The sequence below is a fragment of the Rana temporaria genome, chromosome 5 (genome assembly GCF_905171775.1).
Source record: "Rana temporaria chromosome 5, aRanTem1.1, whole genome shotgun sequence".
In the NCBI taxonomy this organism is placed as follows: domain Eukaryota; kingdom Metazoa; phylum Chordata; class Amphibia; order Anura; family Ranidae; genus Rana; species Rana temporaria.
In genome coordinates, this window is record NC_053493.1 from 86,990,350 (window position 1) to 87,012,927 (window position 22,578).

The window sequence follows — 22,578 nt, forward strand, 5'->3', positions numbered from 1 at the left end:
GTTTAGTAATTATTCATATGAGCGTATCATTTGTTTTTTGGTGGGGGAGTGGATCTTGGGTGGGAGTTCCCACACTTTTTTCCCCAGGACTTGACCCCTGTAGTTACTCCTCCATAAATGCAATGGAGGAGTGAAAATAGCTACACTAAGTTTTTATTAATTTGCAGCCACCACATCTAAGGACTGCTAAGCTTAAGCTGCAATATTTACCATTTTTTTTCCCGGTTAGATATGCTTTAACAACAATGACTCAAAGTCAGGGTTCAGTTGTCTTCTAAAAGCTTAGAAACACCTGCTGGTTGTTTACATTAGAGGGTTGGTATAAGAAATAGCTGAGATTTTAGTTTTATAGCTACAGAGGTAAATGAGGACTTGTTTTAAAGTGCTTTCATTGCATGTTCAAAATATGCAAATATTTTGTGTGCATAGTCTGGGCACAGGTTCATTTTAAAGCCAATCTGTTACTCTAGCCTCGTACACACACACATGGCAAGAAAAGGCAAGAAAACTGCTGGCAGAGCTTTCTTTCCGAGTACACCGTGCGTGTGTACGAGGCTTTGAGGTTTCTCGTCAAGAAAACTGCCCAGAATCTAGATGAGAAAAATAGAGAACCTGCTTTCTATTTTCTCGTCGTGAGATTCTCAGCAGTGTTTTTCTGCCGAGAAACCCGAGCATCTGTGTACTTACCTGTTGCTGTGGAAACCTGTGCATGCTCAAAATGACTTTGAAATGACTTTGACGCATGCGCGGTAGCTTCCAAGGCATAGGTAGGGTGAAGCAAGATGGCGGCGATGGCATCGAATGTGACGGGTGCATGCTTGTCATAGTCGATGACGTCACCGCGTTCGTGCCATTCAAAAGAATGGCAGTTCTTTTGAATCGTACGTCTGTACACTCGGGCGGCAAGAGAATCTTGCCAGGAATCTCGTCAGGAAAAAACAACGTTTGTTTCCTGACGAGAATCTGGGCCGTGTGTACAGGGCTTAATACAAAAAGCTGGTACATATTTGACTCTTCTTTAAAGGGTGGCTTATTTTTTATTTTTTTGCTTTTGTTCAGTTTTACAGTCACTTTAACACACAACTACACACTAACTACGAGAAAATATTACTTTAAATAATATTGCACAAAACTACAATTCTGTAGGGAAGGTCTGTATATTTCTAGTGTGTGAAGTGTCATATAACAGCTCCCCATTACCCACTGCAGTGTATTCACCTGTCCGAGTAATGCTTTAAATGACAAGGATCGAAGCCTCATGGTTAGATTCTCTCCAGATTTTCCAAACATAAAACCCTAAAACAAAAAAAATACATGAAAATATTACTTAATTTTACTGATGACTTTTGTAGGTGCTTTACAGGCGTTTTAGCGCTAAAAATAGGACCTGTAAAGTGCTTGTAAACGGCTGAAATCAATGGGCAGCCCTGCCGAAGAGCCTGCAAAGCGAATCGGCAGCGGCGCTTTTTGAGCCCCAGCGTAAAAGGGTTCTTAAAAATTTTAAACGTTCTTACAAAAACATTTTAGAACTCTTGAATGTGCTTTATACATATATATATATATTTTTTTTACAGACTTGATATTAATTTAGCTCATTAGGTATCTCCCTAGTATGACTTAAAGAAGTGCCTTTTTTTAGTTTAATTTCTAAGTTAGCTGGCCAAACACTGATTGAAATCTGTCTGATTCAGCAGGAACTGGCCAAATTTTAATCAGTGTATGGCTGTCCCAGCTTAATATAACAGTTGAAGAAAGTGGAAAAAAAGCACTGGGACTGTAGGATTATCTCACTGATACTGCTATCTTAAGCCTCGTACACACAATCGGATTTCCGTAGAATTTTGGCGTTGGCCGTGAACTTGTTCTGCATACAGACGGCAGAAATTTTTCAGCCATCATTCACGAAACTACATGACTTTTCTGCTCTTTAGCGCCAGCCTTTGGGCAACTTCTTCTAATGTTGTCTGATGGTTAGCATTGGTTTGGAGCATGCGTGTTTGTACTTCGGATTTTACACATTGAACACATTTGTTGTTGGACAATTTGAGAGCATGACCATCCAACATTTATTGTGGGAAATTCCCGACAACAATTGTCAAATGTATAGTACAAACAGTCGGATTAACCCACAAAACACGTCCATCGAACAATTGTTGCCGGAATATCCGATCATGTGTACGGGCCTTAAGGGTACTGATGTTGGTGTAAATGATTCGCAATAGCAGGAGATTGTGACCGGCTCTCTATGGAGCCAGTTCACATATCTCCAGTGCGAATTTGCACTGGGTCCTGTGCGTCTTTTGGTCCATTTCAGGTCCAAATTCAGCCAAAAATGTAGGCTAAAATTGGACCTGAAACAGTGAATAGGGACGCACCAGACCCTGCTGTGAGCCGAATGCGGCTAAGCTGCGAACCCAGCCTTAATGTTATTTTTCCAGCAGCTGGTTTGGCAGCCTTAAATCCTAAGTTTTAAGCAATAAAAAAAAAAATTGCTTTAGATACATTTTAAGATTCCTGTTAGCCTATGCACACTTCAGTGAGGACACTCCTCCTTCTAAAAAACAAATTATCGGGATACCTTGGGAGTGGGACACTAAACCAGCCAGCAGAGCATCAGTAAAAAAATGAGATATGCCAAATACATGATAAAATACCATGAAACTTTAAACCAAAAAAACTGTTAAAGAAAACCTGGAAGCCGAGATTGCTGACCTCTCCTTTAAATCACTTGGCTGTTATCCCAACTGTTTATTTGTCCAACATTGTGAATATTTTTAATTACCTAATTCTCTTTAAATGATTTGATCTGTTGCTGTTTGACTCATTTTGAACTACAAGAGCATAGTTGGTCATTCATTAATAAAATCAATGACTAGCGTGTCCCAGGTGCACAAGCACATAACTTAGTAAATCGGGCCATGCTTTAAGAAATGAATATATGTTTAATGTTTTCCCTGTTTAATTCTGATATAGGATGATGCAAAGCTAAACCAGGAAAAAGTGAGTGGTGTCACCTGACTGACTATGCGGAATGGCAATGTATGGCAATTACAAGACAGGCTGAACGGAACTACAAATATTTTGACAGGTATACCAGTTTGCCTATACATGGGTTAAAATACATATTTATTGGTTTTCCTGGAGATTAGATTTGGATTTTCAAATTAAGGGAAAGCATTCTCTAGGTTTAAAAATAGGCATAACATTAAACAAGTGTAATGGCGCGTACACATGACCGTTTTTCATGACGAGAAAACTGCCATTTTTTAGATTGGTCGTGAAAACCGGTCCTGTGTATGCTCCATAGCAGTTTTCTCGATGAGAAAACTGCCCGCAAAAATATTAGAACCTGCTCTATTTTTTCTCTGAATTTTTCCCGTTGTTCTTTTTCTCCCCTCGAAAACCGATCGTGTGTATGCCTTTTCCGAGGGGGGAAAAAAAACGTGCATGCTCAGAAATGAGCAAAAGGGTGGCACCATTCGAATGGAACTTCCCCTTTATAGTGCCGTTGTACGTGTTTTTCTCGAGCGTTTTTTTTCATGAACATGTGTTGCATACAGGCAGGCTTGAGAGGAATCACGACGAGAAAAATTTCGCTTTTTTGCATGACAGGAAAACGGTCGTGTTTACGCGGCATAAGGGTTTTAAAAAAAGCTAAATTAAGAAAATAAATTTGAATATATATGTCTATATATATATATATATATATATATATATATCACTTTGCTTACCATTGCAAGATAAACTGTAAAGCTAATCACTCCTAGCAGAAGAAACATTAATGATAATAAAGCAGTTTTTTCATTTCTTTGGTCCGGGTCCTGCTCCTGAAACGTCTGCAAAAGCAACAACAAGTCAAAATGCTTAAATCTCAACACTGACAAACTTCCCATTTTTTATAGGTAAAGTGACATTTAGGACCTATTCACACTTTTTTTGTTGTGGTAATGCATCCTAAAATGCACACAGCAACACACCTTGCCACAACATATAGGCCCAGATTCTCAAAGGCGTTAGAGAATGGGCGTCAAAGGCGTCTTAGAATCAGTTACGCATAGATACCCATTAGATCTGACAGGCGTAAGGCTCTTACGCTGTCAGATCTTAAATGTAATTTTGTTTCCCGCCGCTAGGTGTCGCGGACGTCGTTTTCCCCGTCGCTTATGTAAATTAGTTAATTACGGCGATTCCCGAACGTACGCGCGCTCGACGCAGAGAATTTACGTTGTTTCCGTAGCCTTTCCAACGTGTAAAGTTGCCCCTGGGTCTATGAGGCGCAGCCAATGTTAAGTATGGCCTGTCGTGCCCGCGTCGAAATTTAAAAAATCAACGTCGTTTGCGTAAGACGTCCGTGAATGGCGCTGGACGCCATTTACGTTAACGTCTAAGCAAATGACGTCGGTGCGACGTCATTTAGCACAATGCACGTCGGGTAATTTACCCGACGGAGCATGCGCAGTACGCTCGGCGCAGGAGCGCGCCTAATTTAAATGGTGCCCGCCCCAATTGAATTGGGCGGGCTTGCGCCGAGCGATTTAACAATACACCGCCGCAAGTTTACAGGTAAGTGTTCTGAGAATCAGGCACTAACGCTGTAAACCTGCGGCGGTGTAACGTAAATCTCATACGTTACGCTGCCCAGGAGCAACGTAATTGTATGAGAATCTGGGCCATAGTGTTGCACCTGCTCTATGTGTGGTGCATTGTTGAAGCCATTTATTGTAACAGCCCAACATCATGTGCCATAGTGTACTGCATTGTTAGAAAAGGGTCATGCACATTTTTTCACCTTTTGTGGTGGTTTGGCAGCCCATTGAAAATTAAAGGGTTGCCTTAACGCAGAGCACAGTAACACGCAAAAATGCGTTCGCCATAACGCAAGTGTATGCTTATGTGTTAATGGGCCCTCAATCTTTTCCACTTTTTCTTACTACATACTGTACCTTGAAAAAAAACATGAGCTAAAGCAAGCTAACAGATCTGAGTTTTTTTTTTTTTTTTATTCTAACAAGAATTTTACATATTTAAGGCATGCCAGATAACTCATTCTTGAAGCCTATGTCATGGAAGAATCTAAAATAAATAAATATATAAACACATATGTCATGCAATACATTCCCCCACATTATATCCCTTTAAACATTCTGCAAGTGCAGAAAAATAACTGTTGATGTGCCAGAAATATATTGTGCTCCAACCTTCCTCTATGACATGACAGCACTGTATTTTTGGCTCTAAATATCAAAGCATGTGGTGTCAGCCCTGCCTACTTCATTTCTGATACATTACAAAGAACACAGACTTCTCACCCCTCCACCCTCCATCTACATAACCCCTTGTACATAGGCAGAAAACATAGAAAGCTCACAAAACTTCTGGCACACAGATGTTTTTACTCTTATAAAACAGGTATAACAAAACAAGTTAAATATTAAATAACAAAAAGTTAAGTATTAGTGTTTGCATATACTTTAAAAAGTAATCAAACCTTCCTTTCATCGATGCTATATCGATATACTTTCACTCTGGCCTTCTCCTTTCCTCTTTTGGTTATAAGTTGCCCCATCAGAGGCTACTCTGAAGGGATTAGTTGACTTAATGTAAGAATAATTGTTTTAGGATGTGAGAATACCTCTAGGAAACTTGACTGGACCTAACATACCATCCACCACCAACAACATCCTGGGCAAAGCTTCAAGAAAAGTAACTCATACTCCAGATAATGGATACAGATGGGGGGTACCAGGGGGGTGGACGGGGCTACGGGGAGACTGTACAGGCCACAGCGTGATCCCTTTGGGGTGGCCGGTATGAGATAACCGGGGTCAGCCAGACCAGGATCAAGAAGGTCCCCCCTCCAGTCATCTCTAGACTCAAGTATGCCTTGGTACTCTGGAGGATGACTATTAGCTAGATTCAGTAAGAGTTAGGCTGGCGTATCAGTAGATACGACGACCTAACTCGGAATCTGCGCCGACCTAAGTTTAGGTGTATTCTCAAACAGAGATACACTTAAACCTATCTAAGATACGACGGCTTGCGCCGTCCTATCTTAGGGTGCAATATTTAGGCTGGCCGCTAGGTGGCGCTTCCATTGCGGTCGGCGTAGAATATGTAACTCACTAGATACGCCTATTTACGAATGTACGCCTGGCCGACACAGTACAGATACGCCGTTTACGTAATGCATTATCAGACCTAAAGTTATTCCATCAAATAGCTGGAATAGTAAGGTTAAGTATGGCCGCCGTTCCCGCGTCGAAATTTGACAATTTTACGTTGTTTGCGTAAGTCGTCCGTGAATAGGGTTTTACGTCATTTACGTCCACGTCGAAATCAATAGGACCGTGCGGCGTACTTTGCCGCAATGCACACTGGGATATGTAGGCGGACGGCGCATGCGCCGTTCGTAAAATACATCAATCACGTCAGGTCAAGCCCCATTAACATAAAACACACCACCTCAGCTAAATTTAAATTAGGCGCCATTACGCCCGCCCGATTTACGCTACGCCGCCTTAACTTAGCAGGCAAGTACTTTGTGAATCATGTACTTGCCTCGCTAACTTACGACGGCGTAGTGTAAACACGATACGCTACGCCGCCGCAAAGTTAGGACGCCCTCTCTGAATCTAGCTATATATCTCTCCTTGCCCAGGACAATTGTTAAAAGTCAGTCTTTAGAGGATCACTTCTCACTGTTGTATTGTAACCATTTATTGCATCTCAAATATCATTTGTTTGCCAGCCCCTCCTGGTGGGTTCTGTTTGCCCTTTGGATTAAGACAATTGTTATATTGTTACTCTGTATTTTTCAATGAAAAACCTCAATAAAAATATTGAACAAGAGAAAGAAATAATCCAAATGCTATTAAATGATGTAGTGAATCTTTGTTTAGTGATCACTACCCTGATAATGTTCTCCTCTATCACTGTTTTGGATCAGCAATACTTGTCTTAACAGTTCAATATCATTTCACCCTAGAGATTGTCAGTTATGGGAGTCTAAATAATGAATTTTATACATAAAAAACAGCATGGTGATTGTTAGATACATAGGAATTGTCACCTACACCAATAACTTTTCCAAAAATGACGGCAAATGTTGGGTATATTCCCCCGTTGATTGAAGCTGCTACAATTCCAATTATGATGTATAACCATTCTGGTTTATTTAGCTCTAGAATTCTTCTAAGAGGTACATCTGTGTTCTAGAAGAAGATAAAATATTAAATAGTAAATCTATTTTAAAAGCTATATTCCACAATTAATATAGGCTCCTTTGTAAATTCTGTGTTAGAAATTACCATTGGAACTTGTTTTGTAAATCACCACGAGATGGCAGCATTTACCAAGTACGTAAAACAGAGCATTCAGACTTTTTCTATTTGTTTAGCAATTACAATATGACTTTATTTGATGGAAATCTCTGAGTATCAAACTTTGTGAAATGGGACTTTGTGAATTAGTTATATATTTTTTTAATTTAGCCCTCTTATTGTTTATTCATCCAAAACGAGTGGGTTAGGGTAGCGTTTTCCACCCTGGTGTGCTTTCAGGTTTCTCCAGGGGTGCTTTGCAAAATTTCCAAAAAAAATTGCCCCAAAATTGCATACAAGCCAGCTGGTGGATCAAGCCTGCCTTTTAGTTGTACAAAGTTGCAGGTTTTTATTGTACAATATTATAATGTTCCAGCTGCTGGTGTTCTAACAACCAATGATGGCATTGGTTGATAGGAAGGACATTGGGTAACTGCATAGCATCCTTGTTAGATCCTCCCCTGCCCCTCTTCATCAGTACTGGGGTCACACTAGCTGATGAGGGAGAGAAACATTACAGTACTAGTCAGTACCAGTATGCAAAGATGAATTTGCTTTGTAAGAATAAATCACCTCTAACGCTGAGTGACCTACGTTTTTAGATGTTGCTGCATTATGTAGAACAATTATATTGTTTTTTACATTTTAGAATGGGTTGCCACAAGATTACACACCATTTTAAAGTATGTCTTGACGAAAATATGTTAAAGGGGTTGTAAATGTTTTTTTTTTTTTCTAAATAGGCTCCTTTAAGCTAGTGCATTGTTGGTTCGCTAAACTTTTCCTTCGATTTCCCTTCTAAAAAATGTTTTTCTTTGTCTGAATTTCTCACTTCCTGTTCCTCCTCAGTAAGTTTTTCTGGCTGACTAACCCCCAGCCAGAACAGCTCGGATGATGGGGGCAAGCTTACTGAGGAGAAACTGGAAGTGAGAAAATGAAGACAAAGAAGAAAACATTTAGAAGGGAAATTGAAGGAAAAGGTAAGTGAACCAACAATGCACTAGCTTAAAGTAACCTATTTAGAAAATAAAAAACAAACCTTTAAGAAACACTGGGTTAGGGTATGCTTCTTCTTAATAAATTTTATTACCCATGCAGGGCAAAGCAACATATTCATTTAACCTGCTGAGCGGTATTCCCGAGTCTGGCTCGGGGTGGAATTTCAGAACCAAAAGCGGTAACCCTGAGCCAGACTCGGGATCGCATCGCAGTGTCCACAGGCATGGTTTACTTACCTTGTCCCTGGATCCTGCGATGCCTCCCCGCTGTGTGATCGAGCCGTGTCTTCTCGCTTGATTTACACAGTGCCGAGTGCCGCCGAGCTCCGTTCCCTGCGACGTTATGATGCACAGGGGCGGAGATAGGTGCCAAATTCAGAAAAGTAAATAAACACAATACATACAGTATACTGTAATCTTACAGATTACAGTACTGTATGAAAAAATTACACCCCCCCAGTGGTCTGTCCCTAGTGGTCTGCCCAGTGTCCTACATGCACTTTTATATAATAAAAACTGTTCTTTCTGCCTGGAAACTGTAGATTGTCCATAGCAACCAAAAAGTGTCCCTTTTATGTCAAAAGTGGTTTTAGACCAGCTAAAAAACAGCGATAATGAATTAGAATCACTTGCAGAATTGAGCGATTGCGATTTGTGGGGAAATTTGTCATCAAACACTGAAAGTAATGACAGCGACAATTCTGCAACTGAGCAAATTTCAGTGTTTTTGATTTGATTACATTATTGAATAATTTTTATTAGAATTACATTATTATTTGTAATAATTATTTATAGTAATTTATTATATTATAATTTATGATTTTGTTTTTCAAACTTTATCATACCCGGGATGTCTACTAGACTATTGTTTGGACAGATTTAAATGAGCCATTCCTAAGAATTACAGGCCTACAATATAAAACGCCAAATTTCCATGCAAAATAATGGTACTGCTTTCAGCACCAAAAATCTGAAAGAATCATACCGCCAGGGAGGTTAAAACGCTCCTGTTGCCATAGTAAATAATTTAATCTAAATAGTGCCTACAATTGGTATGTTAAAAGTTGTAGATTTCAACAACCTTTAAAATACATTTACATGTCAAAGCGATTTTTCGGATTAGGTTTAGATTTTCTTTAGAAATGCTTAAGCTAGTATTCCATATTCAGCCCTCACTAAATACATTTTCTAAAATGAAAAAATATTCTGTCCCTACATTATCTTGATTTTTAGGCTTTTCCTTGTCAGAATCACTTTTTGATGGGGTTTGACTTTTTTTCCTTCCAGATCCTGTTTTAAAACTTTCACGTTTGATAGGAGCCAGCACATTTTCAACATCTTGTACTGTTTCTGTTTTTTCTGCATCTATTTTTTCATCTTCCTTACAGTCTTCATTTGAACTTTTCATTTCCAAAGAGCTTATACCACAGCCATTCTTTTCTTCTTCCTTATCCTGGTTCTGAAAAATCAAACAGAACTCATGATGTGCTGAGTAAGGGCCAACACATCTCTACAACATCTATCTTATTTGTCACAATTGTGCTGATTTAGTTAGGCCAGTGATGGTGAGCTAAGCACAGTAGTTTAAAACAACTTTGTAACATTCGCCTCTAATTTCAAGCTACTGATTACCTGTTTTGGATGTCATGGACTCCCTGTACGCAATGTGGTTCTTCTTGCCAGGTCCCTACAGCACTACAGTATTCTTTTCAAATAAAAGCAAAATAAGTTCTCTAAGTTAAATAGGTGTCAGGGTATTGAACAGATATGGGTCCAAGTACAAGTGGAGAGAACCAGAGTAATCCAATTTGTATATATTTTTTGATTAACAACCGAAGAAAATGTTAATTTTTATTTATTAGGAGACATCCTTCCTACAGGGGACCTAGCTTGAAATAGTAACAAATAGAGATGGCCTGAAGTTCAAACCCAAACTGCAAACTCTATTTAAGTCTATAAGACCCGAACTTAAAAATCAAAAGTTTCCATTTTGAAGGCTTATATGCAAGTTATTGGCCTTTAAAAAAGGATATGGGGGCCCGGAAACTGCCCTGGGGGACATGTACAAATACCGTATTTATCGGCGTATACCGCACACTTTTTTGCCCTGAAAATCAGGGAAAAATCGTGGGTGCGCTATATACGCCGATACCTGCTTTCCCGCGCCGAGTTTGAATACTGCGCCTGCATATACCGAGCGCAGTACACTCGTGTATAGTCGGGCAGGCTCGGCTCCTCTCGCGCTCACGTCCTGGACGTACAGGACGTGAGCACGAGAGTAGCCGAGCCTGCCCGACTATACACGAGTGTACTGCGCTCGGTATATGCCGGCGCAGTATTCAAACTCGGCGCGGGAAAGCAGGGATCGAGCGGGAAGGACGCCGCAGAAGAACGCCGGACCTGACGAAGAGGACACCCGAAGCCGCAGACGGACGCTGGACCCGACGAGGCCGCCGATGGACGTCGCGCAAGACACCAAAACTGTAAGTACAAAAATCTTTTTTCCACAGGAATGCGGGTCCACTTTAGGGGTGCGTGCTATACGCCGGAGCGCGCAATACCCTGATAAATACGGTACATTTTTTCTAGAAGATCGTTTTTAACCACTTCCCGCCCGGCCTATAGCAGATTGACGGCCAGGCGGTGGTTCTGTTATCCTGACTGGGCATCATATGACGTCCAGCAGGATAAAATGGCATGCAGTGATCGGAGGTGCTGTGTGTTAATCTGACACGCCGCATCTCTGATCATGACATGAAGCCTCTGACAGAGGCTTCTTACCACATGATCAGCTGTGACCAATCACAGCTGATCATCGCATGAACCAGGAAGTGCCAGTAAATGGCATTCCTCGGTTCGTTCTAACAGAGAGAGACTATCGGTGGCTCTCCCTGTCAGAGGTGGGGTCTGTGCTGATAATCAGAACATTGATTACCAGCACAGCCCCCATCAGATGTACCATCAGTTGTCAATTAGTGTCCATTAGCTGCCAGTCAGTGCCCCATCAATAACGTCTGTCAGTGCCAATCAAAGTGCCAATCAGTGCCAATCAAAGTGCCAATCAGTGTCCACCACAGTGCCAGAGCCCACCACAGTGCCAATCGGTGCCAATCACAGTGACAATAATTGCCCAGCAGTAACACCTGTCAGTACCTCATCACCAGTGCCATCTATTAGTGTCCATAAGTGCCACCTGTCAATTCCAATCAGTGCCTCCTATCAGTGCCGCCTATCAGTGCCCATCAGTACCGCCTGTTAGTGTCCATTAGTGCCACCTGTCAGTGCCCATCAGTGCTCCATATCATTGCCGCCTATCAGTGTCCATCAATTCTACATATCAGTACCTCCTCATTAGTGTCCATTAGTGCCACCTTATCAGTGTCACCTCATCAGTGCCCATTTCATACATTTCTGTATTTTTTAGTTTGTTTAGCAAATAATAAAAACCCCAGAGGTGATCAAATACCACCAAAAGAAAAGTCTATTTGTTTGGGTACAGTATTGCATGACCGCGCAATTGTCATTCAAAGTGCGACAGCGCTAAAAGCTGAAAATTGTCCTGGGCAGGAAGGGGCAAAAGTACTGGTATTGAAGTGGTTAAAAAAGCAGTGATTTTAATGATGCTTAAAGTGAAATAATAAAAAATGAAAAATTCCTTTAAATATAGTGCATGGGGGGTCCCCTTAGTCTGCCTGTAAAGTGGCGCATTTGTATCGTTTATAGAACCTGCTGCAAACAAAACTGACTTTTATTAAGAAAATAAAATGACATTTAAATTGATTTTCCCTGCTAGTTTTCTTTATTTAGAAAACAACGGCTTGGATGAGCCAGTCTGTATAATGAGGCCACAATTTAGTGTACTTGGAACAGGATTAGAGATTTTTTTGTCTCTTTGGCAGACTTTGGAAGGAAATAACAACGATTTGCACCACAGTGAACAAGCCTTATGTGAAGAAGCCAAATTATAGTACATTCAGGGAAAGATTAACAATTTTTATTTATCTTTTGATAATGTCTGGCGTCTTTCGCAGACTTTGAATTGAAGTAATAGGTGTGGAAAAATTGGGCTTTGGGTGTTGGTGGCGCCTTCACATCGATAACCCTATAGAGGTACTCTTGATGAACGCAAGAATTGGCCTTGCTGTTAAAAATTTAAATTTGCCTCCCCGGGGGAAACAGTAGGTTGTTGGATGGGTACAGTAAAAGTGCAATACGCTATATGTAAAATGTTTAGCTGCATTTCCATCCAGATTTCATTAGGGGTAACTTTCCGAATAGAACCCCATCCAATTTGCATTAAATGCTCTGCCTCCTTTTTTAACTTAAAGGGGTTGTAAAGGTTCATGTATTTCACCTTAATGCATTCTATGTATTAAAGTGATAACAAAATCAGATGATTGCCAGCCCCCCAGCCCCCCGTTTTACTTACCTGAGCCCTGGAAAGTCCCACGTCGCAAATGCGCTCGATCGTTGCCCGGGCTTCTCGGCTCTTTATTGGATAGATTGATAGCAGCGCAGCCATTGGCTCGCGGGGGCGGGCCGAGTCCTGAAAATGGCGGCTATGGACGCCGAATGCAGGACTCGGGAGCACGCCCGCAAGATAACCCCTTTGGGGGAGCGCTTTCCAGGGGGGTTATCTGAAGTGGGTTGGAGCTGAGAGAGTAGCCGTGGGAGCCCAGAACAGGAGGATCGGGGCCACTCTGTGCAAAACAAACTGCACAGTGAAGGTAAGTATGACATGTTTGTTATTTAAAAAAAATTATAATCAAACCTTTACAACCCCTTTAAGCTCTCTAGTGCATTTTAAAATACATTTAGGAGTATGATTTTTAGTCATCTGATATTGTGTTAAATAATATATACAAATAGCACTAGCCGGGGCCCCGGGGAGTGTCAGTTGGTGCGCTGAATGAGTAGTCGGCGGCACACTTTGTAGGAGGAAAGAAGTGAGGGAGCTAGCTTGGTAGGGTGCATTTATTTCTGGCCATTCCCAGTGTGCTGCGGATGTTCCGTGAGCGGAGGAAGGTGTTTCTGGTGCTCCTGTGGAAAGCCTTAGCTAGCTGGTATCTTCGGTGGTGAATAACTCCACATCACCGCCAAAGATACCAGCTAACTAATGCTCTCCACAGCAGCACCAGAAAGTTTAGAAACACCTTCCGTCGCTCGCAGAACATCCGCAGCACACCAGGGAATGGCCAGGAAACTTGTAGCTTCTCCTCTCCTCCCCCTCCTTTCATGGCTGCTGAGCCTCTCCATCCTCACTGATCAATGTGCAGTGACAAGTGGCTCAGGAGGTGTGGCTGTCCTGGAAGGGATCCCCACGCTGCTCCATCCTGTACCCTCTACATCCCTTCTCCCGCCCCTCTCTCCCTGCATGTGTGCCGCTACGTCTGTGAAGGGGATGAGGGGGCGGGAAAATTAAAGAGTCAAAGACCACAAGAATGAGAGAAGTCACTGACTGAGAGCCCCCCGGGACCATTCAAGTAAGTGAGCACTGTGACCTGACCCCCTTCTCCCCCTCCTTCTCTCCCCCCTCCTTCTCCCCCCTCCTTATCCCTCATCTTCCTTCTCTCCCCCACCTCCCCCCGTCTCTCCCCCCTCCCCTTCCTTCTTCCCTTCCTTCTCCCTTGCCTTCCTTCTCTTCCCCACCTCCCCCTTCTCTCCCCCTCCCCTTCCTTCTCCCACCTACTTTCTCTCCCCTCTTCCTTCTCCCTAGCCTTCCTTCTCTCCCCCTTCTCTTCCCCCTTCCTTCTCCCCCTCCCTTTCCTTCTCCCCTCCCTTTTCTCCTCCCTCTCCTTTTCCTTCTCCCCCTCCTTCTCCCCCTTCCTTCTCTCCCCTCTTCCTTCTCCCTCGCCTTCCTTCTCTCCCCCACCTCCCCCTTCTCTCCCCCTCACCTTCCTTCTCCCCCTCATTCTCCCCCCTTTCTTCCCCCCTCCCCTTCCTTCTCTTCCTTCTCCCTCGCCTTTCTTCTCTTCCCCACCCCCTCCCCTTCCTTCTTCCCCCTTCCTTCTCCCCCTCCTTCTCCCCCCTTCCTTCTCCCCCTCTTCCTTCTCTCCCCTCCTTCTACCCCTCCCCTTCCTTCTCCCCCTCCTTCTCCCCTCCCCTTCATTCTCCCCCTTCCTTCTCCCTCGCCTTGCTTCTTTCCACCACCTCCCCCCTTCTCTCCCCCCTCTCTCCCCCCTTCCTTCTCCCCTTCTTCCCCCTCCCCTTCCTTCTCCGTTGCCTTCCTTCTCTCTCCCCCTTTCTTCTCCCCCTTCCTTCTCCCCCTTCCCTTCCTTCTTCCCCCTTCCCTTCCTTCTCCCCCCTTCCTTCTCTCCCCTCTTCCTTCTCCCTTGCCTTCCTTCTCCCGCTTCCTTCTCTCCCCCCTTTCTTCTCCCCCCTCCTTCTCCCCCCTCCTCCTCTCTCTCCTCCCTCCTCCTCGCTCCTCTTTTTTTCCTGCTTTCCTTCTCTCCCCCTCCTCCCCCCTTCCTTCTACCTCCCCCTTTTTTCTTCCTCCCCCTATCCTTCTCCCCTTCTTTCTCCCCCACTTCCAGACATCCTGAATCTGGTGGCAAGGGGCGGGTGGGAAGTGACATGCTGAATCTGGTGACAGGTGACTATGGCAAGTAACATGTTGAATCTGGTGACAGTGGCAAGTGACACGCTGAATTTTGTGGCAGGTGACAGTGGCAAGTGACACACCAAATCTGGTGGCAGGTGACAATGACAAGTGACATGCTGAATTTGGTGGCAGGGGATGGGTGGCAATTGACATGCTGAATCTGGTGACAGGTGACAGGTGACGGTGGCGAGTGACACACTGAATTTGGTGGCAAGTGACACGCTGAATCTGGTGTCAGGTGGCGGTGGCAAGTGACATGCTAAATTTGGTGGCAAGTGACACGCTAAATCTGGTGGCAGGGGATGGGTGGCAATTGACATGCTGAATTGTTGGCAGGTGATGGTGGCAAGTGACACACTGAATTTGGTGGCAAGTGACACGCTGAATCTGGTGACAGGGGGCGGTGGAAAGTGACAGACTTTAAAGTAGAAATATTGCACTTCCATTCTTAAGAGAAGGTGCTTAAATTGGGGCAACCTTGTAGGGGCCCCATAGCATTACTTTGCCCAGGGGCCCATAATGCTATTAAGATGGCCATGAGCAGAGGTAGATTTTTTTTGCAGCAAATAGCTAACTGCCAGCATAGGTGGAATTTTTTTTCCCCCCAATCTTAAAGGGGTTGTAAAGGTAATTTTTTTTCCCCTAAATAGCTTCCATTACCTTAGTGCAGTCCTCCTTTACTTAACTCATCCTTCGATTTTGCTTTTAAATGTCCTTATTTCTTCTGAGACATCCTCACTTCCTGTTCTTCTGTCTGTAACTACACACAGTAATGCAAGGCTTTCTTCCTGGTGTGGAGAAAGCCTCTTGAGGGGGGAGGGGGCGATCGGTAGTGTCAGGACGCCCACTAACACACAGCTCCTTTCTCTATCTGCAAAGTAGAGAGCGTCCTGACTTGCTTGCTCGCTCCCTCCCCCCTCAAGAGGCTTTCTCCACACCAGGGAGAAAGCCTCGCATTACGGTGTGTAGTTACAGACAGAAGAACAGGAAGTGAGGATTTCTCAGAAGAAATAAGGACATTTAAAAGCAAAATGGAAGGATGAGGTAAGTGAAGGACGACTGCACTAAGGTAAAGGAAGCTATTTAGGAAAAAAATGTTTTACCTTTACAACCCCTTTAATCTGTTTTTGAAGGAATGCATGCATATAAGAGAATGCACAGGTCCATAAAGACATGGATGAGCGAGTTTGGGGTGGAGGAACTTGACTGGCCTGCACAGAGTCCTGACCTCAACCTGATAGAACACCTCACATATGTAGGCCAAGATAGATTTACAATGTTATTTTCAATCTTTTATTTCACCATAAAAACTTTACAAAGGCTCTATTTAATTTCATTGCACGGAAGGTTTGAAGAGGCTACAACAGTCTTGGAAGGCTAATAATTGCAATATGATGACATTTACCCATTAAAGAAAGTGGCAACACTATTGACAAGTTTAATGCCTGACAGATTTTTGGGATAACTGGAGGAAAATTTAGATGATATAAATGTAATGCATTCGTAGAGGATTTCATGGCCAAATAAAGAAATAATCCTCTGTTCTTTTCTGACCCATTGATTTCAACCATTCAGAATCTGTATGGAGATTATATTTACTCAGAAATAACATTTAATTCTTAGAAAAATGTATTTTTATTCCCCAAAAAAGATCCAAACTCATCTGCTGTATATATCTCATGGTGCAATCTAGGTGGTCCTTTGGTAACAGTTTATATCAAAGAATCGGCTAAAGGTTCAGCAGCCAAATTAAACAATAATGAAGACAAGAATCACCCTTGGCACATATTACATTGTAAGGGGATCGCCAAAGAGAATTCCCCTAAACCTTAGCAAACCTTAGCAAATAATGAGAAATAGATTGGAAAAGACAAAAGAAAATGTCCATGAAAACCAAAACAGATAAAACATGTAAAAGTCCCCTTCTATTGAAACCTGTCAAAGGCTTTCTTTGCTTTGACTCCTATATTTTTAAATGCTGTAGATGGTACAAAGAAGTTTATTTCTAATTCACAAATCAACATCTACTGTACTTGCTACCTGTTAAAATTTGTTTTAAAGTGGATGTAAACCAGATTCATGAAATTTGTGCTGGGCACACATATCTGCAGTATTTTGTTATCTCTTTTCAATGAGCTAAGTCTTATGCCACGTGCACACGATCATTTTTCAGCATGAAAAGAAAACGTTTTTCAGCATGTCGAAAAAACGAAGTTTTCCCAACTTCATCATTAAAACGACGTTGCCCACACACCATCATTAAAAAAAATGATCTAGCAAAGCGCGGTGATGTACAACACGTACTACGGCACTATAAAGGGGAAGTTCCATTCGCCTTTGGGCTGCTTTAGCTGATTCCGTGTTAGTAAAAGACGATTTGCGATTTTTTTGTCTGTTACAGCGTGATGAATGTGCTTACTCCATTATTAACGGTAGTTTTACCAGGACGAGCGCTCCCATCTCATAACTTGCTTCTGAGCATGTGCAGGTTTTTTATCTCGTTTTAGCCCACACACGATCATTTTTTACAACCGAAAAACGACATAGTTTAAAACGACGTTAAAAAATGCAGCATGTTCACATTTTTTTTGGTCGTTTTTTAGAACCTGAAAAATGATGTGAAGCCCACACACGATCATTTTAAATGATGTTTTTGAAAAACAACGTTTTTTTCATGCTGAAAAATGATTGTGTGTACGCGGCATTATAGCTCTCTTCTGAACGGTTCCTCTGTTATCAGCCTGAGAACTCCTGACATATTTTTTTACTTTTTAGACAAAAGCAGCCTGAATCTTTTGTCAAAGGAGGTTGCTGAAATAGATTAGCAGAGAGCAGCGCCTATTACAAAACAGCTCTGAGAGTCTCTGCCTATGAGGAGAGGGGGTGTGTGCCTTTCCTCCAATCAGCAATGTTAGCTATCTTGGCTGTATGCCCAGACATCACACTCTGTGTTAACCAGGATGATAAAATCTCCTAACACAATCTGAACTTTCTAAACACTATATAAATGTGAACACAGCAGATATACATATAAAACCTATGTAGGGAGATTTGGTTAATCTCTGTGTATCATCTGAGGCTGTTCACTTCACTGGATGTATGGAGGGTTTACATCCACTTTAACTTATTTTCAGTTATCTCAGTTATCACAGAAGATATAAGCCTACATACAAAACGGTATCATTCAAAACTCTTTAAATATCATTTATATTAATAGAGATTATTAGAATTACATACAGTATATGTTTCTATTGCTCTCTTGAGATATCATTGTGTATAATATTCTGGCATAGTGGTTGAGATCTAATTTACCTGAAGCATCACAAGTGAATAATAGACTCCTTTTTTACACATAAGATCATCATGTGACCCCTGCTCCACCACAATACCACCATGGAATCCGGCAATGATGTCTGCAGTTCGGACAGTAGACAGTCGATGAGCTATGACTATTGTCGTGCGACCTGCTCTAGCCTAAAAAACACAGCAAAAATAGAGATCATAAGCAAAAAAACAAAACAAATTAGGCCAGGAATAAATACAAAAAAAGACAAGGAAAAATATATTGTCAAAATGATTCCTTTTAGTGAAAAATAATATTAAAAAGACACATTTACTAGGTTTCTTCACAAGGGTTCTTCAAAACATTTCTGCACATTTTTTTTTTTTGCAGCTATCTTCACCACAGCATGACAACTATTATACTAAACTACAAGGTCAGGCAGCTATTTAGGCAGGCTAATCACATGACACTCTCAGACAAGATCAATTACTACTCCTGCCGCCCACACCGTTCTCAATGAAAATATAAAAGTGAGGAAACACAAAAAGAATTTATGAAAAAAATGGCATGGGGACCCTCCCAAATCCATACCAGGCCCTTTCGGTCTGGTATGGATTTGGAGGGGAACCCCACCCCAAAATGAAAAAAAAAATGGCGTGGGACCCCCTAATCCATTCCAGACCCTTTTACAAGCATGCAGCCTGGCGGGTCAGGAAAGGGAGGGGACGAGCGAGCACCCCCCCTCCTGAACCAAACCAGGCCGCATTTCCTCAGCATGTGGAGGTGCTCTGGGGTGGGGGCACTCTGCCCATGCTGATGGAGACAAGAGCCTCTTCCCTAAAAGCCTGGGCTGTGGTTGTGGAGGTTTGCCGGCAAGGGACTTATCAGAATCTAGAAGCCCCCATGTGAATGAGTACGGGGTACAGTATATAGTCTACTCATTCACCCAAAAAAGTGTCAATAAAAAAAAACGCCTTTATTAAAAATCCAAAAACAATGTCCCCCGATGTAGATCCATCATCAATCTTGTAGCCCGCCGCCCACCTGGGCTAAAAAAAATGTCAATAGGTGGCCCCTCCCTTTACCTATTTAAAAACTTTTAGAAGGAGGAGTGTTTTTTATCACAACCAGCTATATACTGTGTTTTTAAAGCGCAAAATTCACATATTTGTAAGGCACTAATGCCGCGTACACACGATCATTTTTCGTCATGAAAAAAACGTTGTTTTTCAAAAATGTAATTTAAAATGATTGTGTGTGGGCTTCACATCATTTTTCAGGTTCTGAAAAACGCCCAAAAAAAAATTCGAACATGCTGCATTTTTTAATGTTGTTTTTCGGGTTGTAAAAAATTATCGTGTGTGGGCTAAAACGACGTAAAAAACCTGCGCATGCTCAGAAGCAAGTTATGAGACGGGAGCGCTAGTTCTGGTAAAACTACAGTTCATAATGGAGTAAGCACATTCATCACGCTGTAACAGACAAAAAAGCACGAATAGTCTTTTACTAACACGGAATCAGCTTTATAGTGTCGTCGTACGTGTTGTACGTCACTGCGCTTTGCTAGATCATTTTTTAAAAACGGTGATGTGTAGGCAACATTGTTTTAATGACGAAGTTGGGAAAACTTCGTTTTTTCGACATGCTGAAAAACAGTTTTTTTTTCATGCTGAAAAATGATCGTGTGTACGCGGCATAAGGCTCCATTTTCACTACGATTTCAAAGTTGCACCGACTTTGGAGTGCAACTTTGATGCAACTTTGGATGGGTGCAACTTGGAAACGACTTTGGCCTGTCCAGTGATAATGGACAACTGTATAACATTCAGGTACAACTTTCATGCAACTTCTGATGTTTAACATTACAGTCTAAAGCCCTCAAGTTGCATGAAAGTCAGACCAAAGCAGTGCAACTTTAAAGTCGTGCATATATGAATGGTTATTATTGGAAAACATGGGGAACGACTTGTCATGCAACTTTGATGCCCAAAGTTGTATGACAAGTTGCACAAGTGTAAATGGATCAAAGGTATCATTTTAACAATAGTTTTGTTTTCTCTGTTGAAAAATAAAGAACACTCATTCGCGAAACATATACCGTTTTTTTTACGCAATGTATCAATCAAGTCACCTTATCTAATGCAGCTTGTACAACAGCCTCGCTCTGTGTGTCCAGAGCTGATGTTGCTTCATCAAGTAGCAGAATTTTTGGATTTCGTACAAGAGCACGTGCAATGGCTATTCTCTGCTTCTGTCCTCCACTCAGCTGGGCCCCTCTCTCCCCCACCAATGTATTGAATTGCTGCAGAAAGAACATGAATAAACTTAGATTTCCTTCTGGAATTCCTGATTCCCATTGATCTCAGAAAGAATTCTGAACAGACAGATTCGCTGGGCAGGTTTCATGTCATTAATAGGGAAGTTTGAAGAAGGAAAATGAACCAGCCACATATAACTCATTTACAGACTAATGTGTTTGGGCTACTGTGATAACATTCAGACAGCATAGAGCCGTGTGTGGCACTGTCACATGCATTAAAGTGCATTTAAACCCCAAAATAAAAATGTAATATGCACTGCAGCTTACCAGTCCTTATATGTGGTGACTGTATTCATTTGCATGTAGGACTTTTTTTTTTTTTTTTGTAGCTGGTGACACATAACACATTTCCTGTTTTAGGATTCCAATACCAATTTCTGGCAGGATCAATTACCGTATACTTATTCACAAATAGCCCTTAGGCTTTCACACTGAATAGAAAGGTGCAGCTCTTTCCGGGCGCATTGCAGGTGCTATTTTTAGCAAAGTGCCTCAGTGTGAAAGCAGCCATAGTCAGGTTCAGCTTGTGCATCAAAAATGTCTTACATCAGGCAGTTTGGAAATAAAGTCATACGCATTGGCTTCTCTGGCTGCTTGTTCAATTTCTTGCTCAGTTACTCCATCTCTTCCAAACCGAATGTTTTCACAAATGGTTGTTCCAAACAAGACTGGTTCCTGACTGACCACCCCAATGTTGTCTCTCAGCCACTTAACATTGAGTGATCGAATATCTTGACCATCCACCATGACCTGCACAAGAAAGATTTTTATACAACTTAAAAGCAATATTTAAGAGGTTCAAGTATATCTAACCTAGAAAGTTTCAAAGATAAGCTTGTAATGCCTGCAAGTACCTATAATGGTCCTAAAAGTTACCCTTGCGTCCTTGTGGAGCCCCTTGGAATTGAAGCCCAGGCTGTACATGAGGTCAATACTTGTCCCCAAGTTATGAACCTACCCATATTTTCCTGTTCTAGGAAGGACATTTTACAGTTTCTACATGCAACATTTAAAGGATTGCTGTACTTGTAATACAGCTATGCTTTAAATGTTGGCTTTATTTTCACAACCTGTATTCTTTCATCATTTTTCGAAGATTGTCCACAGTTGAGGGTCAGGAGCCTTGCTATGAATGGAGATTTTCTGCACATATACAGAACCTAAATATGGACTTTTAGTGTAGAGCCTCTGTGGCTCCCAACATAGAGTCAGGTACAGTAAGTTGAAGACTTGGGGTGGGGGCTTGCTTGGATTTCATATATGCATATGTAATTGCATTAAAAAGTACAGTTATCTGTTAAAATTCGTTTGGTGCAGTATTAAATTCAGTATTTTCCTAAATCATTTACTCATGTTTAGACACTGCTTAATTTAGCAAAGTACAGTTCTTTGCAACTGTAAAGTTATCCCAAAGGTATTAAAGGCCATCCCATCTATTTTTATTTTACATGCTCTAAAATACATAAAAGAGAGATTTGGAATTCCATAATAAGACATGTCATACCTCCCCCTCTTGTGGATCATAGAATCTCTGTAATAACTGAATAGTTGTGCTTTTCCCACAGCCACTCATGCCAACTAGAGCCATGGTCTTTCCAGCTGGTATCTTAAGGTTCAGACCAGTAAGGATCTATAAGAAAATGTCATATAGGGAGTAATTGGAAATGTAATATTGTAGCTTTTAATATGATAAACAATAAAAATATATTTTGGGTCATACCTGTACATCTGGGCGACTAGGGTAGGTAAAGTGAATATTTTTAAAGTCAATGTGTCCAGTTAATTTGTCTGGCTTGTTGCCCTCAGGGGAGTCACTATCGATGTGACGAGGCTGAAAAAAAAAGACAAAAACAATTTTACATTACTTGTCTTTATTGATCATGTGTTCTATCCAGTATGCTTTAACCACTTAAGCCCCGGACCATTTTGTTGCTAAATGACTTTTTGCTATTCGGCACTGCGTCGCTTTAACTGAAAATTGTGCGGTCATACGACGTGGCTCCCAAACAAAATTGACGTCTTTTTTTTTCCACAAATAGATCTTTCTTTTGGTGGTA

General features: G+C 41.8%; 1 protein-coding gene across 1 annotated transcript in view; it reads right to left on the reverse strand.

The window, feature by feature from the left end:
* The window catches only part of LOC120940145 (ATP-dependent translocase ABCB1-like), a 79,309-nt gene that overhangs the window by 25,097 nt on the left and 31,634 nt on the right, over positions 1-22,578 (reverse strand). Inside the window, exons 12-20 of the mRNA XM_040352817.1 lie at positions 22,242-22,352; positions 22,026-22,151; positions 21,068-21,271; positions 20,333-20,503; positions 18,231-18,392; positions 9,534-9,776; positions 7,074-7,211; positions 3,732-3,836; positions 1,219-1,296 (exon numbers count right to left, since the gene is read on the reverse strand). Of these exons, the coding sequence (XP_040208751.1) occupies positions 1,219-1,296; positions 3,732-3,836; positions 7,074-7,211; positions 9,534-9,776; positions 18,231-18,392; positions 20,333-20,503; positions 21,068-21,271; positions 22,026-22,151; positions 22,242-22,352 (1,338 nt within the window). The remainder of the gene's footprint in view (positions 1-1,218; positions 1,297-3,731; positions 3,837-7,073; positions 7,212-9,533; positions 9,777-18,230; positions 18,393-20,332; positions 20,504-21,067; positions 21,272-22,025; positions 22,152-22,241; positions 22,353-22,578) is intronic.